Genomic DNA, 19,282 nt, shown 5'->3' with positions numbered 1-19,282 from the left:
TTAATTTGGGCTAGGTTTTGTCAGTGCAGATATAAGGGCTTGATTCATCTTACTTTGGAAACTTTCCCCTCCGTCACTCTGTACCTGTGACACTTTTGCTCATTCTCTTAAATTTTGAGGTTTTTTTTTTCCCTCTTTAAACCAGAGTTTACAAAAGTATTCACCACGGATTTGGTGGTGAGGAGGACCAAATCTTTGTGTCTGTGTTTATGCTGGTGCCGAGTCTAGTTCAGCAGGGATTGCACTGCCTAGCCACCAGTTTTAGAATCAGGCATCACTTGACTCATACTACAGTCCTCGTTGCTTCTTTGCCTAGTAAATATTTTCAAGTGTTGCTTGCTCTATTCATTTAACAAAAGGGGATAGTTTGTTTAAATACATTGGTAATTGTAAGAGGCATAATGATAAACATGCACAGAAAGAATTTCCGTGTTGCACAAGTAAATACCTTTATTTGTCTTCTGGTACTTTACATATTGCCTGAGGTTTGTAAAAAGCAACAAGATAATGAAAACAGTGACTCTGCAAGGATACTTCATGAGCATAAGACATAAGTCCATTTACAGATCTTATGCTGTAAATACTTTACTGGATGACAAAACTTGTGATTTCCATAGGTGAGCAGTATTTGTGAATCATATCATTTTTTAGTATTTGTGAATCATACCATTTTTTTTAGTCCTGTAACACACTACAGGACTAGCCTAGGGCTAGAACTGTGAAAGTGGGGAACTTTTTAGTTCATGTTTTTATATTTCCTTTTCAATGGCTTCTGTTCTTTAGCCCTTGCTGCCCTGCTTCTTTCCTTTTCTAGTATCTATTTTCCTGTGGTCTTAAAATCATTTCTATTAATGGTTCATTTAATGTGTTCTCTTTCCAAGGGTGTTTGCATTTTGATAGACAAAATACTCATATTTGGCTAAGCCAGGGGAATTAAGTGCTAATTGTTACATTCAGTTTAATATGTAAGTGGCTACCCATATTGTAGGTGGGTTCCCAATACACTTTCATATTCAAGTAGATATCTGTCCCACTTAAGGAATAAGGTGAAAAACGAGAATGCGGTTCACTCTTGACTAATACAGGTGTTAAGTACATTTGGGACATGATATTTGTTCTCAAAGTTTAATATTTATGAGATGATTTGGGAAAGTTCATATTGAGGTATGGTCTCGTGGGGTGGGTACATTTTGTCTGTGTTATGTTCTCCTGCGTTATCTTATTGTACAGGGTTCGACAATTCTATTTTTCACCCCACAGATTTACCGATAAAGAGATACAGAGAGTATGAGCTGGTGACTCCAGTGAGCACAAATCTAGAAGGACACTATCTCTCCCATACTCTTTCTGCGAATCACAAAAAGAGATCAGCGAGGGACGTGTCTTCCAACCCTGAGCAGTTGTTCTTTAACATCACAGCATTTGGGAAAGATTTTCATCTGCGACTAAAGCCCAACACTCAACTAGTAGCTCCTGGGGCTGTTGTGGAGTGGCATGAGACATCTCTGGTGCCTGGGAATGTAACTGATCCCATTAACAACCATCAACCAGGAAGTGCTACAGATAGAATCCGGAAAACAGAGCCTTTGCAGACTAACTGTGCTTATGTTGGTGACATCGTGGACATTCCAGGAACTTCTGTTGCCATCAGCAACTGTGATGGTCTGGTAAGGCTCCTTCCGTTTTGTGTGTGTGAGTTTGCAGGTGCTGGGAGGGCAGCCATGGCTTCTGCATGGTTTGGAAGGTGGAGGAGGAAAGGAGGCTTCATTGTTATATTTTAAGTTCAGAAAAAGACACTAGAAAGCATTTAGTGGTCAAAGATGTATATTTTGGCTTAATTTGTGACAATTTGGTTTCCTGGAATAATGTGAAGACAACATTATTCCAAGAAACAAAAGACAATTATTTTAGCTTTTTTTTTTTGGCTAATGTTTTTCCTTGTATTACATTGGGGGATTTTATTTTCTTTTGTTCAAAGTGTTCTGAAAACTTTCTAAAGAAGCATAGATTCTTTCAAAATGATAGTATTTTATTCCTTATGTGGAAAACTTTAGATATCTTCATAAATAAAGCATTTTGAAAGCGGTCTCTGGCTTCCTCAGAGAATGCTAACGTGGGAAATGAGCAGATTCTCTGTCAGAATATGTCCAAGTAGCATTACTTTATGAACGCAAGATGCAACGCTTTCTGTGTGGTGGCTTTGATTCTTCATTTTCAAATTCAATACCCATATGTTGCTTTTCAGTTTTTGTGGTTGAGGCCGACAGTAATCAGCCCTTCTTTACATGCTCTGTGTAGGTGAACTATTTTTATTTGTTTTGTACTTCCAGTTGTTATTTGAAATGTGTGTCAGTGTTTATGCCTCTTCCATACACAGTTGATTACAAGTCTGTATTACAAAAGAGCAACCATTTTTATTTCAGTGGCTATCAGGCTGCTGCTTCTTGGGAGTTCAGAGCTGTTACTTTTGTTTCGTCACTGCTTCTGGGAGTTCTCAAAATATTTTTTTCATTCCTGATTATCATTATTCTATAATATTTTGGCTGGTCCTGCTATGATACTTTGAATATTCTGCTGTTGTCCTCTTTAGGCATAACTCCAACCCAATGGAGTTAAGATACAATGTTTTATCAAGTGCTCGTGAGTTCATCGTGCTTTAGTTTGTTTTTGCAAGCTTGTACTGACTCTTGATGTTCTGTAGGGTTGTAAAAACCAGCGTGGTAAACAGTATGGTATGCATGTAGCAGGTCCACTTCTGCAACATGAACACCACTAGTTTAGGATTATACTTCAGAGTTTGTGCTGGGCTAGCTTCTGGGGTTTAAAGCCATAAAGAATCTACCAAATTCTTCTCATTCTACATAAAATGTTGAATAGAACTGGAATAACTTAAATCATTGAATAAAATCAGTAAGAAAGTACTTTGTAGAAGACTAACAAGATTTGAGATACTGACTGAGAGAGCTGTGATTCAATGTTAAGTCATAAAAGGAAGTAAATTATGTAAAATATATTTATACTTTCAAATACACTATCTTGAGTATAGGTCTTAATTTAGTGTTATTTAAAAATTTGAGAGTGTAAGAAATTAATTTTTATTTCCTCAGTTCAGAGGAACACTTAGGTTCATATTTAACAGAATGCTTTTAATTTAATTAAAAAATCCCAGTGCTGCTTACATGTGCTACACAGACTCGGGTTTGTGACAAGACAAATACCAATAGTGAGGCTAAGTGTTCCCTCAGTTAAGAGGAAATAAAAATTAAATAATTTCTTATGCTTTTATTTTCCTCTTAACTGAGAAAATAAAAATTAAATAATTTTTATTTTTTGGGATACTGGCTTGAAAATCAGTTTAGAGCAGGCAAAAGGCAAGGGAATTACTTTAATGCATTAATATAGTGATTTTCAAACCTGACCAGATAATCAGTGTTTTTCTTACTGTACATGTCAAATTATTTAATCATAGGTGCAGAAATCTGGGGCAATAGTAAGTTGTTATAAGGAAGAGGAAAATATATATGAATTGTGAATGAAAATTACTGGTATTAATTTCTCATTTTTAAGATATGATGTTAACTATATCATGTATATGTCAGTATACTATAATACATGTGTGTGTGTGTGGATAAAACTTCTATTCATCTTAAATGAATAGAAGTTCTTTGATTCATTAATACATTTAAAAAATTTGCAGGAAGCTGGTTATGGGCACTATCCTGGGCACTGTGAAATAGTGAAATAAATAATCATGGTTACACCCTCAAGGAGCTCAGAAATGTAAAGTTTTGCCATATAATTTTTTTTTTTTTTTTTTTTTTTTTTGAGACGGAGTTTTGCTCTTGTTACCCAGGCTGGAGTGCAATGGCGCGATCTCGGCTCACCGCAACCTCCACCTCCTGGGTTCAGGCAATTCTCCTGCCTCAGCCTCCTGAGTAGCTGGGATTACAGGCACGCGCCACCACGCCCAGCTAGTTTTTTGTATTTTTAGTAGAGACGGGGTTTCACCATGTTGACCAGGATGGTCTCGATCTCTCGACCTCGTGATCCACCCGCCTCGGCCTCCCAAAGTGCTGGGATTACAGGCTTGAGCCACCGCGCCCGGCGCCATATAATTTAAATGTACAAAATGTTAGGTAAAAGAACACACACATAAAATATATGTAAATATTTATATAATTATATGTAAATATATAACATTTTAATATATAGTTAATATAGTATATTAATTATGTTTACTTTAAATTATGGTTAAGGAAAGTATCTTCCGGAGAAATTTTATGAGTGGAACAGAATTTTTCAGCAGAGAGAAGTGGCCCAGACCTTGAGTTTGATCAGGAAAAGGGTGGGTATGGCCTTATTAGGCAGTGCTGAGGATGTGGCCATGTACAAATGGAAGCTTCTTCTAGAGCTTCCAGCTCCTAGCAGCTGTGTGCTAAAAGGAAGAAAGCAGATCGTGCAGAAACAGAAGCAGGCTTAGGAGAGCAGATCAATAAACTGAGGGATAACACAGCAGTTGCTTCACTGAGTTGGGGAGGATTTCTTAAAATTGAATTGTTTTGAATAAGATAAACCTTTAGAAGAGATCATTTCAAAGTTTAATTGGTGAGAATGAGAATGTGGATACATTTGGCTGATCAGCTGGTGCCTGAGTCCTTTAACTGGCTACGTGTAGGAATTTAGGCTTGACCTCCTTGACCTTAGGGAAGGAAGCATGGATACTGAGATAACATAGATACCAGAGAATTAACCTGATGACATATAAAGCCATTGTCTTGGGAGGCTTTGGGGTTATAATAAAATCCAAGTTATCTTAATAGAACATACAGCCACTTCTGGCCTAAAAAAAAAACGATGAGAAAATCTCTGCATGTCAAGAGTCTTAGCTATTGAAACCCTACCTGCATGGGAAATTCAATTTCATGAGATTAATACTGGACTAATATAGAAGGGATTCTAGTGATTCAATTTTCTACATGTGTTCTTTGAAACTTTTGCACATAGGTAGTAGCCACAGGTATTTACTCCTCACTAAGTTGGGGGGTTCATGGCAAGACCCTCACCATGAAAAAATTTCTTCTCTTTTTCTTTTCTGCTGCCTTGTCAGATGCTCTGTGAGTTTGAAATGGGCAGCACCCCAGACATATTTAACAGAATGCTTTTAATTTAATTAAAAAACCCCAGTGCTACTTAAATGTTCTACACAGACTCAAGTTTGTGACAAGACAAATACCAATAGTGAGGCTAAGTGTTTAGGACCTTTTATTGCAATTTTGACAGCTAGTGTACGTCTCTTAGGTCTAATAATAGCAGTTTTGAAAATGGGCTGGTGTTTTCTATCTTTTTTCATTTTATTGTTATAGTAATTAGTTTTTATTGTATCAAATTGTATTAATTTTGTATGTACAAAAATACTAGTCTGGAACTGACTAGGGAGAAAAACTTTCTTCACCACAGTTAGTTTGAGAAACAGGCAGTGACACTTAGCTGGTTTTGCCCACTCTGGGCATCAGAAATGTGACTAAAATCATCAGGTAGACCTATTCCAGGTAATTGTATGAAATGATTGCATGATTGGCAATTTAACATAGGCTTTATCAAAGAAGACAAAAGAATGCCTTGAGTGACATATAGAGCTATGGTCTGGAATATGATCTAGACATAGACATTACTCATTGAGTTTCTGAAATCAACAGGGTCTCCTGTACCAAGCAATTGACAATGAGTCCTAACCAGTGTGAACAGTATCTTTTTCTGCCTATCATTGACTCTTTCCTGTTCTCAGTCAATATTATCATGAATGAGTGACTGCTAATCCTTTATCAATTACAGCTTTATCCTTGCTCTAATCTGCCCTACTTATAGGGAAGAATTACTGAGATATTCAGTCATATAATTATCCCCACATTCTGACAGCATCCAATCTAGAAAAATGCCCTACTTCTTCAGACTTCTTTCAAAATTAAACCAACCAAAGCACAAATGCTATTAGTCATAGGTTCTTTTCAACAGTCTCTTACTGAGATTCTCATGGTTCCCTCTGCTGTACATTCTCCATCTCAGCGATGTGTAATAAACCCAGCTTGTTAACTGAAGATGTGCTTCTGGTGGTCTTTGCCTAGAGCGAGTTGATGTGCTTTACCTCTCTACTTCTACACCATTGAAATGAGAGTCTGGTGGTCAGGAGTCATGAGAATGGCAGGCATTTTACACACTTTTTGGGAAGACACTGGCTGAGAATCCCAGATGAAAATAGATTTCTCCCACAGAGTCCTGGCATTTACTCTCTAATACCATAAAATCTCCCCTGTGAGTAGTGGCAGCTCACAATCATATTTTGTGGTCTGCAATTTGTCAAAATAAAGGTTTTTTGGTTAGTGGGCTTTTTGTCATGTGTTTCATAATCTAAAGAAATTGGATTTTTCTCAACTTGCTAGAACAGTATCACCTTGCTAATTCCCCTGGACTGTCATCAGAGGGAACTGGTTGTGAGTGGAAGAACTGACTAGCTAATGGCTCTGCTGGGCTACCCAGCTCAGTGATTTCTTTGTGGACTGATTTTAAGATCAAGGGGATTTATCTAGGACAGAGGTTTTCAATGTTCTTTTTCTTTTTTAACATTTCTAATTCTTCCTTCAAATGAAACCACTAGGGGTTATCTAATTAAAAAAAAAGTGTAAATTGTATAAATCAGGAAAGGTCTGGTCAGAACACTCTCCCTCCTGCCTTGTCTTCAGTTCAGACCACCGTTGGGCTCCCTGAGGCATCTAACAGAGATCTGTACTGGTAGGATTGGGGTTCTTGGAAGCTTGAGGTTAACAATTTGGGAACCATAAAGAGAGCCTCTCTTCTAAAATATCTGATAGTCACATCTGGTTAATATCAGAGTAATTTTATCTTTGTTAGATTTTGAACAGGACTAAATGAAGTCTTTGTGGGCAACTGCAAAGTTACAACCAAAACAGCCCTAGTTACCTGCCTTAAGACTTTCACTGTGTGATTTGATCCCTTAAAAAACATATTCTTGCCATGCCTGTTTTAGTAAGTCTAGCTGCAGAGGCACTTTTTAAAAAAGTCCATTTTAAAAAGTATTATGAGCCAGTATGCCCATGATTGAGAACATTTGACTGGTGATTACCAGCTGTAATACAACTCGATCTGGTGAGTGAAATGTTTGATACTAAAAATAGGCATGCATTTGTAGCTACATATTGGATTTAAAAAAGAAGTTTTTGAGGGCTGATTTTGACATGTTGATATTTGCGTATCTGCTTTAATGAGAGAACCTGATGTCTAAAGACCTGTTGCCTCTCACCTCTTCCTCCCGTGGAAGATGTCCACAGAAGGTGTTGTGTATGTTATTGATGAGACAGAAGAGATATCTGTGCCCTCATGGATTACATGCTGATCTGAGACCTTAGAAGGTCTGAAGAGTAAAGGACTGAAGCAGTGTTTCACCTCCAGGTACCTATACCAGGCAGGCAATTTTGGCAATGCAGGATTGGAAGCCGCTTAAAGCCCTTATACCCTTTAATTTTTAGGGGTTAGGAACAAAGCAGCAGACACTGGCCCCTTAAGAATGAAGAGTGATAAGAGTCCTCCAGTTTAATTAGTCTGGAAGAACCAGTGGTGGCCTTACTGCTTCCTTCCTAAGGTTTGGTCAAGCAGTGCCCCTCAAGAACTGATGTGTGCCTGCCTATGCCAGGTCTGAGCTATTGGATACGTCATCCGTCTGGCCTCCTCCTTCAAATAGGCAGGCAGTTTGTGCTTATTCAGGATGAAGAGGGATGGTTTGGCATAGTCTTTGATCATTTTTACATCTCATATGTAACCTTTTATGGCTAGAGTCATACATATGTCCAGCCTTTTTCAATGTTTTTGTCTACGTTTCGCTTTCGTGACTATCTTATACAAAGAATATAAAAGGATGTGATCTTGGAATAAAATAGGAACCCCCCCCCCCCAAAAAAAAAAGTCAAAAGTGTTTTCAAATTTAAATATTTTTAAAAATAGTTATTTGTAGTTAAATTATTCATGTTACTTTATTATCATAAGTACTACCTGGTCACAGTTGGTTCTCTTATGTACATCAATTTGATTATAGTTTTTCCCAAACACCTCTTCTTTGATATAGTAATTAAAAAAATAAATTTAAAGATGGTTAAAAAAGGGAAAATTGCACATTTCTTTTTGATAGACCTGGACAAAAAGAAAATAAAAGGGGCATGGAAGTACTTTTTCTTTCTATTGCTGACCTGGAAAGTAATGCTTTCTGTTCTTTTCACTACCATGAAAACCATAATGTCATTATAACTAAAGTAAGTTTTTGAAGGTACTAAAAAATGCTTTAGGAACTGTTAAAATATGCTTGATCATATCTGAAATATTTCCTTCTGGGTAGATTGTAATTAAAAGAAGAACAAAGGCACAGCACAGAGTTGATATGAAACCCTTGTACATAATTATGCCCTGAGGTCACAGCCTTCTTGCAAACTAAACTAACCCTCAAGGTTTAACTTAATAATCTTCAATTCCAGGAATCCTGATCCAAGTTAAAGCATTCTGAAGCATTAGTATGTAAGTTGTTACACTGAATACTGAGATTGGTCAAGTGTAACTCTTCAAAGAGTACTGGAAATATATTGTATGATTTAATACTGCTAGAAATATAGAGAGATTAATCAGAAATACAGTTTAAAAGGGAGATTTGACTGTCGTCACTCTATAACAATGAAATTGCAAAAAAAAAAGGGGTTAATAATCAATTTTGCTTTTTATTAAGGTAGACAGGGTGAATGCCTCTAAAAAACGCATTTTAAACACTTTGTTTTCAAAGGAATTGATGAATTTTTGAGCAATATTAGACTACTACACGTATGAAGAGATTGTTATTAGTTTTATGGTGCTTTGTCATCCTAAATAGGTTGGCATTAAGCAGATTCAAATCTTCCATAATTGTCATGTATTTCTGAAAATTCTCATGTATTGATTGAAGAAACAGGAATATATAATTGAACTGAGATCTAACTCCAGATTCAGTAATACCAAAAAATAAGACATATATATATATATATATATATATATATATATATATATATATATATTGGCCTGACAGGTTTTGAGATGCACTGTCTAGATTGTAATAGCCTCCTTTTTCTTCCAGTATTTTTAATGATAAAATACACATAACATAAAATGTAATGTCTTAATCATGTTTTAAGTATACAGTTCAGTGGTGTTAAGTACATTCATACGGTTCTACAACCATCACTACCATCCATCTCCAGAACTCTTTTCATTTTGAAAAACTGAAACTCTATACCTATTAAAAAATTATTTCCCATTTCTACCTCCCTATAGCCTCTGACAATCACCATTTTCTACTTTCTGTCTCTATGATTTTGACTTCTCTAAATACTTCATGTAAGTGGAATAATGCGGTATTTTTTATTTTGTGACTAGCTTATTGCATTTAGCATAATGTCCTTAAATTTCATCCATTTCGAAGCATATGTCAGAATTTCCTTACTTTGTAAGTTGTATAATTTCCCATTTTATGTATATACCACATTTTATTTATTCATTTATCTGTTGTTAGATACTTGGATTGCTTCCACACTTTAGATATTATGAATAATGCTGCCATAAACATAAGTGTACACATATCTTTTCAAGACTCTGTGTTCGGTTCACGAATTTATCCCCCAAAGTGATATCGATGGATCATATGGTCATTCTATTTTTAATTGTTGGAAAAAACTGCCGTACCGTTTCCCATGGTAGCTGTATTAGTTAGTCTTCACACTGCCGATAAAGATATACCCAAGACTGGTAATTTACAAAAGAGAGAAGTTTAATTGGACTTATAGTTTACGTGGCAGGGGAAGCCTCACAATCATGGTAGAAGGCAAGGAGGAGCAAGTCACATGTTACATGAATGACAGCAGACAAAGAGAGAGCTTGTGCAGCCAATCTCCCATGTTTTAAAATCGTTAGATCTCATGAAACACATTCACCTGCACGAGAACAGTGCAGGAAAGATCCACTCCCATAATTTAATCACCTCATACTGGGTTCCTCCCACAACGTGGGAATTGTGGGAGTTTCAATTCAAGATGAGATTTGGGTGGGGACACAGCAAAACTATATCATTCCACCCCGACACACCCCCCCCCACCAAATCTCATGTCCTCACATTTCAAAACCAATCATGCCTTCCCAACAGTCCCCCAAAAATCTTAACTTATTTCAGCATAAACTCTAAAGTTCACAGTACAAAGTCTCATCTGAGACAAGGCAAGACCCTTCCGCCTATGAGCCTATGAAATCAAAAGCAAGTTAGTTACTGCCTATATACAATGAGGGTACAGGCATTATGTAAATACAACCATTCCAAATGGGAGAAATTGGCCAAAGCAAAGAGGCTACAGGGCCCATGGAGGTCTGAAATCCAGCAGGGCAGTCAAATTTAAAAACTCCAAAATGGTCCCCTTTGACTCCAGGTCTCGCATTTGAGTCACACTGATGCAAGAGATGGATTCTCATGGTCTTGGGCAGCACCCCCCTCCGCCCGCCTCTGTGGCTCTACAGGGTACAGCACTCCTCTTGGCTGCTACCATGGGATAGCATTGAGTGTCTGCAGCTTTTCCAGGCATATGGTGCAAGCTATTGGTGGATCTACCATTCTGGGGTCTGGAGGATGGCCGTCTTTTCACAGGTTCACTAGATGGTGCACCAGTAGGGACTCTGTGTGGGGGCTCCCACCCCACATTTCCCTTCTGCACTGCCCTAGCAGAGATTCTCCATGACAGAGTCACCTCTGAAGTAAAATTCTGCTTGGACATCCAGGCATTTCTGTACATCCTCTGAAATCTATGTAGAGGTTCCCAAACCTCAGTGCTTGATTTCTGTGCACCTGCAGGCTGAATACCATGTGGAATATGCCAGGACTTGGGGCTTGTGCCCTCTGAAGTCATGGCCCATGCTGTACCTTGGCCCCTTTTAGTCATGGCTGGAGCAGCTTGGATGCAGGATAAGTCCCTAGGCTGCACACAGCAGAAGGACCCTGGGCCTGGCCCATAAAACCATGTTTTCCTCCTAGGCCTCCAGGCCTGTGATGGTGGTGGGGGAGGGGGGCTGCTGTGAAGACCTCTGACATGCCCTAGAGACATTTTTCCCATTGTCTTGGGGATTAACATTGGGCTCCTTGTTACTTATGCAAATTTCTGCAGCTAGCTTGAATTTCTCAGAAAAAGGAGTTTTAAATTGTCAGGCTGCAAATTTTCTGAACTTTTATGCTCTGCTTTCCTTATAAAACTGAATGCCTTTAACAACACCTAAGTCACATCTTGAATTCTTTACTGCTTAGAAATTTCTTCCACCAGATACCCTGAATCATCTCTTTAAAGTTCAAAGTTTCTTAAATCTTTAGGGCAGGGGCAAAATGCTGCCAGTCTCCTTGCTAAAACACAACAAGAATCACCTTTGCTCCAGTTTCCAGTAGTTTCCTTATCTCCACCTGAGGCCACCTTAGCTTGGATTTCATTGTCCATATCATTGTCAGCATTTTGGTCCAAACCATTCAACAAGTCTCTAGAAAATTTCAAATGTTCTCACATTTTTCTGTCTTCTTCTGAGCACTTCAAACTATCCCAATCTCTGCCTGTTAGCTAGTTCCAAAGTCACTTTCACATTTTGGGGTATCTTTTCAGCTGTGTCTCATTCTACTGGTAGAAATTTACTGTATTAGTAAATTTACTGTATTAGTCCATTTCACACTGCTGATAAAGATATACCCTAGACTGGGTAATTTACAAAAGAACGAGGTTTATGGACTCAGTCCCATGTGGCTGGGCAGGCCTCACAATCATGGCAGAAGGCAAGGAGGAGCAAGTCACTTACATGGATGGCAGCAAAGAGAGAGCTTATGCAGGCAAACTCACATTTTTTAAAACCATCAGATTTCATGAGACTCATTCATTATCTGGAGAATAGCACAGGAAAGACACCCCCATAATTCAGTCACTTCCCACCAGGTTCCTCCCACAACATGTGGGAATTGTGGGAATTAAAATTTAAGACGAGATTTGGGTGGGAACGTAGACAAACCGTATCAGTAGCTATGCCATTTTACATTCCCACCAGCAGTGCGCAAGTTTGATTTTTTCCACATTCTTGCCAACACTCATTATTTTATTTTTTAACTTTTTTTAAAAAATTATTTTTTGTTTTTTATTTTTATTATACTTTAAATTCTGGGGTACATGTGCAGAATGTGCAGGTTTTTTACATAGATATACACGTGCTATGGTGGTTTGCTGCATCCATCACCCCATCACCTGCATTAGGAATTTCTCCTAATTCTATCTTTCCCCAATGCCTCCTCCCCCTGTTATCCCCTCACCCCTGCCCCTCAGCAGGCCCCAGTGTGTGACGTTTCCCTCCCTGTGTCCTTGTGTTCTCATTGTTTAACACCCACTTATGAGTGAGAACATGTGGTGTTTGGTTTTCTGTTTTTGTGTCAGTTTGCTGAGAATGATGGTTTCTAGCTTCATCTATGTCCCTGCAAAGGACATGAACTCATCCATTTTTATGGCTGCATAGTATTTCCATGGTGTATATGTACCACATTTTCTTTATCTAGTCTATCATTGATGGGCATTTGGGTTGGTTCCAAGTCTTTGCTATTGTGAACAGTGCTGCAATAAACATGTGTGCATGTCTCTTTATAATAGAATGATTTATAATTCATTGGGTATGCACTCAGTAATAAAGATATACACTCAGTAATACCCAAAGGATTATTTGGGTATTACATTTGCTGGGTCAAATGGTATTTCTGGGTCTAGTTCCTTGAGGAATTTCCACATTGTATAGTAGCCATCCTAAATATTGTGAGGCAGATAGTGTCTTATTATAGTTTTGAGATGCATTTCCCTTATGATTAGTGATGTTGAACATCTTTTCATGTGCCTGTTGGCCCGTTGTATATCTTGTTTGGAGAAATGTCTATTGAGGTTCCTTGCTCATTTTTGAATCTGGTTGTTTTTTTGTTTTTGTTGTTGAGTTTTAAGAGTTATATATATATATGATAAGAGATATTAATCTCTTTTGCAAATGTTCTCTTCCATTCTGTGTGTTGCCTTTTTACTCTGTTAATAATGTCTTTAGATACACAAAAGTGTTTTTTTTAAATTTTCATGAAGTCCAATTTATTTTTTCTTTTGTTGCCTGTGCCTTTAATGTGAGATCTATTGCAAAATTCGATGTTCGCAAGCTTTTGCTCTATTTTTTTTAACAAGAGTTTTTAGTTTTATGTCTGACATTTAGGTCTTTGATAAATTTTCTATTAATTTTTGTATATAGTATTAGGTAAGGATCCAGCCTTATGCTTTGGGTATGTGGATATCAAGTTTTCCCAGATTTATTTGTTGAAAAGACTCTTTTCTCAATTGAATGCTCTTGACACCCCTTTCCAAAATCATTTGACCACATATGCAATAATTTAATTCTGGATTTTCTATTCTATTCCATTGTCACATATGTTTATCTTTAGGCTAGAATAACACTGTTTTGATCACGATAGCTTTGTAATAAGTTTTGATATCAGGAAATGTGAGTCCTCCAGCTTTCTGCTTTTTTTCAAGTTTGTTTTGGTGATTTGGTTCCTTTGAGATTCCATATGAAATTTAGGATGGGTTTTTCAACTTCTGCCAAAAAAAGTCTTTGGCATTTCTTGCAGAAGGTGTAGTGGTAATGAACTCTTAGCATGTATTTGTCTAGAAATGTCTTAACTTCTCCCTCAATTTTGAAGGGATAGTTTGCCAAATTAGGATTCTTGGTGTACAATTTTTTTTCCTTTTAGCATTCTGAATATATCAGTCCACTGCCTCTAGAATCTGAAAGTTTCTGGTGAGAAATCTGCTGATTATCTGAGGATCCCTTGTATGTGATAAATTGCTTCTCTCTTTCTTTTTAAAAAATTCTCTCTTTGTCTCGTTTTTCAGCAATTTAATTATGATGTGTCTTGGTGTGAATCTCTTTGAATTCTTCCTACTTGGAGTTTATTGAGCTTCTTAGATATTTATATTTATGTCTTTCATCAAATTTGGGAATTTTTCAGCTATTATTTCTTCAAATATTTTCTCTGCTTTTTTCTTTTCTCTTCTCTTTCTGGATCTTTCACAATATGTATGCTGGTATGCTTAATGGTGTTCCACAGGTCCTTTAGGCTCTGTTCACTTTTTCTTCAATCTTTTCTCTTTCTCAGACTTGGTATTTCCATGGTCCTATCTTCAAGTTTACTAGTTTTCCTGCCTGCTCAAATCTGCCTTCGAATTCCTCTAGTGAATTTTTCAGTCCAGTTAGTTTCATTTTCAACTCCAGAATTTCTTTTCGGTTTCTTTTTAGAGTTTCTTTCTTTCTTGATATTTTCATTTCTTTTCTTACATCACTTTTTGACTTTCTGCATGTTTGTCTTAATTTTTTAAACATCTTTAAGACAGTTATTTTAAAGTAATTTTCTAGTAGATCTGCTGCTACTGCCACTAGGTCTTATTTAGGAACAGTGTCTGTTGTTTTTTTCTTCCTTTGAATGGATCAGTCTTTTCTGTTCCTTTGCATTCCTTATGATTTTTTTTTAACTGAGCTTCTGAACCTAATAGTGTTGAATCTCTGGAAAACAGATTTCCTCCCATTCCTCAAGGCTTACTGTTTGCTTTGTTGTTATAGGCTGCTCCTTTTCTGAAGATTAGCCTGAACTGTAAATTTAAGTTCTTCTCGGGTCGTTTGTGAGCCTCTGCCTTTCCCTGGGCATGCACAATGATGTTCTAATTTTTCTTGTATATGCAGTTGCTTTTGACAGTCCTACAATTGAGTTTCTGATTCATGAAAAGAGAAAAAACAAAAATGAAAAAAAAAAATACTGTCTCTTTAAATTCCCTAAAAATCATTTCAGTCAGATTAGGAGGGGTTTGCAGCAATGGAAGGAGTAAGTAAAAAGGCTGCCACTCTTTGTCTAAACCTCCATGATCAGAAGCATCAGTGATCAGGGCATGGATCCAAGATACTGGAGAAGAAGGTCCTTTTTGCCCACATTGGCTCCTGCAGGTTGTTATGCAAGCTGCTTTAGGAATATGTGCACAGTTGCCTGCCACAGGGCTGCCGGCTGGGGTATGGGTATCTGCTACTGTTCTAAGAGTTGAAGTTGACTAAAACTAACTGTAATTTATTATTCCAGTCTTCCCCTGTAAGTGGTAAGCCTTCAGTACACTACAGAGTTCCAAAATCCTGTCATCAGACAGATTTTGCCAGTATGATTGTTGCCTAAGTGGGGAAATTCTTGGTGCTTCCTATTCTATCACCTTTTTAGAATCTTACCTGTTACATTGTGATTTTATAAAATGTTTATAATAGATTAATTTTTTTTTAGTGGGAATAATCAATAAGCACCAATGAAAAGGAACAGTGGCCAAATTATTCTGAGTTGTGATATTTTGGGAAAGTTCAGTTTTAAGAAAATTAAGTGCCATTGATGACAGAGGTCAAGCCTTTTGTAAAATGGTTGAAGGAAAGGACTCATATTGGGATTGATCACAGCGTTGTTTTCAAATTAGACAAACTTGGACTGTAGTTCCAGTTCTATCACTTACCAGCTTTATGACCTTGAGCAAGTTCTTTAACCTTGGCTAAGGTCTCTTTCCTTCAGTAAACCGGAGAAAGTAATGCATGCCTTAATCTGTTAAGGCATTATCAAGAGCATTAATGCATCTTCCACACAGCCTGGCCCTTAGGAAATCAGTGTTACAGAAGTCCTCTTCTTTTTCCATTTACAATGATTTGTTTTAGCATTTTTTGATTAATCATAATAATGATTACATTTGCAAAATAAGGTATGCTGCAGTAACCCATCTCGGCCTGTGAGCCAGTTTGTGGAAAATATAGTCTTCCACAAAATTAGAACCTTTGTGAAAATTATTGTAATTTTAAGATAACCTTTTCCACATCATGTAGGTCTCCTTTAACATCATCTTCTCTGAGAGTTACTCTAATATCTGCTCTCCTGAAGATGCCTAAAGATAGAAAACCCATTATTTTCCATCTTATTTCTATATAGCTCCACCATATAGAAAGTTCTTACTCCAGTTACTTGAATCTTCAGAGTTGAGACAAAGACATAATAACCATGATAGACTTCTTATTGCTGTTGTCATTACAGTAATGAGGTTTTACACAATTGACCACCATGTAGTGCACTGTGTCACGAATAACCATGTAAAAGATGATCTCTGCTGTCGGAAACAGTTCCTTCAGTGGTGTGATGTAGTTCACACACCCTAGCTGGAATAGAATTAACCTGGCATAAGTCACAATTTTAACTTTTGTCTCAGGCTTTTCATTTGGGTCAAATGTTTATGTCAGGAAATGAGACATATTTGAGATAGAGGGTAAAGGGTTTTATGGCATCAGGTGGTTTATAGTGTTGTTCAGAATCTTTCCAACCTCATTCATTTCCTATCTTTTTTTCTTAAGTGATGGTGTTTAATATGCTACCTTATATCTTTTCCTTTTTTTCTGGTCCAGAGCTTTCCATGAAAACAAGCATCTAGCAAGGAGTGTGCGTTCTCTGCACCTCTGTGGAGGCAACTGAAAGGGATGAAGAAAGTGGTGGCATAGGGATGACTAGTGCCAATTACCAGAAAATGCATTTTTTAGAATTGAATGGCATTATCAAAGTAGATCTTTGGGATTCTGACTAGCTGATAAAATTTTCCAACATCAGTTTAAAATGTAGGAGACTTCTGGAAGGTCTACTTCTGTCTGGTGATGCCTTTAAAAGTAGAAGATATTTATAGATTGAGAGGACTGTACTGTTGGATGCTGGGATGTCTCATGATCCTAATGGGATCCAGTCTTAAAGTAGACTTCCGAACTGATCATATGAAGCCTGAGACAAAATGGAGGACAGCACTTAATGAGAGAATTTGCAAATGTTAACAAACCAAACACAATGGGAAACATTTCATTTAGCATTATCAGCGTAACACAATGCTTTTAACATAGTGATTGGACTCTTGGGGTAATACTTCCTCCGGGCTTGCAGAATATTTGATCTTGCTTAGGGTGTGCCAGTATTTTATGTTTTCCTTCCTGGCGTCTTATAGTCCTTCATTTTGCATACCTGGGTCTGAGAATGGTATTAACTGGCTGCCTGGACAAGAAATCAGACCAAGCATAGTGATGTGGGTCCAGATAAAATAAGTCACCATGAGATTTCTGTTTGGTCAGCTGCACCTCACAGCCAGCTTTAGCTTCAACTGTGGTGTCACTCCTAGACTTAGCATATAAAAATGAGAGAAGACTTTGAGGCGTATTGGTCCTAGACTCTAACCACTGATCTAAAATTTTCAGAAAGGGATGTCTTTTTATATGCTGGGCTTGGAAAAAAAAATTTAGGAACGTGTTTGTCTAAGAGAATGTTTTGAAATATGGGCTGTATTCATGGTACCATGTTGCTACTTTTTTCCATACTTAAAAACTAGGAGTTTGAGTTAGGTCAGTGATTCTTTTTGTTCCATTTGTTGAACTTTACTTATTTTGTAAACCAAACTGTATAGTGATCATTTTTTTCTACCTTTTAATAACATAAACACATACAAAATTGCTGGCCAGAGTTCACCATGAGTACAAATGACTCTGCTTCTACACTGGTTGGTTTTCTTTTTCAATAAAACAAATGATTCATATACCTGTATTATTTTGTCCAGTCTTATGAAACAATGGCATTCATTCTCAGATCTTCATTACTGCTTCCACTGGTCCCTACAGATCTAGGGAGCTAAAGTTAGGAAATCATTAATTATTAACTTTCTGAGACTTAATAATTAAGTCTCTGGGACTGTGATGTTCTTTGACTATATCTAAATTTGTGTTCTAATTTTTTCTTATGGTCAGTGTCCTTCTGGCCAAGGAAGAGATCAAAGCATCAAATTAGCTATTACTCATTAATTATGGTCTGCAGTAGAAATTGCATGTATGCATGTTTACTTTTCCAAATGCTGAGATAGAGTTACTTTCTAATAGCACTTTTCTATTTTTAAAATTTATTTTTAATCGACTAATTCTGAATAAGCTCTGTGTACTTGAAGACTTCAGATGACCTAAGTGCTGTTACAGTTTTGGAAGATGTTTCATCTTGACTTCTAATGAGACATGGAAACAACCAGTATAAAGAAAAAAATAAATGTACACATATATATGAGTAACATAGACATGTAGGTACATACATACATATGTATACATATATGTACACATACACATGCACATATGTGTATATGTTGACATGTATATATGTGTACACATATGTGCATATATATTCTGCACTACCAGTCATATCAAAAGTATAGTACCTACAATTATCTACTTGATAATAAATGACTTTGTTGCTAGTTTATTAACTGTTCTATACTTTTAAATCAGTACTTTAGAGTGTACTTCTATTATTAGAAAAAAAAAAGCTGCTATAAAACAGCCTCAGGCAGTTCCTTCAGGAGGTATTCCAGAAGAAGGCATTGTTATAATAGAAGATGACAGCTCCTTGCATGTTATTACCTCTGAAGACCTTCCAGTGGGATAAGATGTGAAGGCAGAAGACAGTTCTGTTGATGATTCTGACTCTGTTTAGGCCTTGGCTAATGTGTATGTTTGTGTCTTAGTTTTTAACAAAAAAGTTTAAAAAGCAAAAAAATTTAAAAACTAAAAAATAGAAATAGAATAAGTGTATAAAGAAAATATATTTTTGTACAGATTTACAATGTGTTTGTGTTTTAAGCTAAGTGAGAGTCCGTTTTTTTAAAATAGAAGTTTAAAAGGTAAAAAGTTACAGTAAGCTGAGGTTAATTTATTATTGAAGAAAAAAAATATATTTAAAATAAATTTAGTGTAGCCTGAGTGTGTTGTTTATACAGGAGTCTACAATAATGTCTTAGACCTTCACGTTTACTTACCACTCACTTGACACAACCAGAACAACTTCCAGTCCTGCAAACTCCATATAGTGCCCTATATAGGTATATCATTTTAAATCTTTATTTTTACTATTTCTTTTTTATTTTTATTATTGCATTTTAGGTTTGGGGGTACATGTGAAGAACATGCAAGATTGTTGCATAGGTACACACATGGCAGTATGATTTGCTGCCTTCCTCCCCTTCACCCATATCTGGCATTTCTCTCCATGCTTTCTCTCCCCACCTCCCCACCCCCCGTCCCTCCCCCATTTCTC

The 19,282-nt window shown here is 36.9% G+C and overlaps 1 protein-coding gene across 1 annotated transcript in view; it reads left to right on the top strand.

Moving 5' to 3' along the window:
* ADAMTS3 (ADAM metallopeptidase with thrombospondin type 1 motif 3) overlaps positions 1–19,282 on the top strand; it is a 305,688-nt gene that overhangs the window by 26,448 nt on the left and 259,958 nt on the right. Inside the window, exon 3 of the mRNA XM_003931961.4 lies at positions 1,261–1,667. Within this exon, the coding sequence (XP_003932010.3) occupies positions 1,261–1,667 (407 nt within the window). The remainder of the gene's footprint in view (positions 1–1,260; positions 1,668–19,282) is intronic.

This window comes from Saimiri boliviensis, chromosome 3 (assembly GCF_048565385.1).
Source record: "Saimiri boliviensis isolate mSaiBol1 chromosome 3, mSaiBol1.pri, whole genome shotgun sequence".
NCBI classification, from domain to species: Eukaryota; Metazoa; Chordata; class Mammalia; order Primates; family Cebidae; genus Saimiri; species Saimiri boliviensis.
The sequence above is the reverse complement of the archived record's forward strand: the minus strand, read 5'-3'. Positions and strand labels throughout refer to the sequence as shown.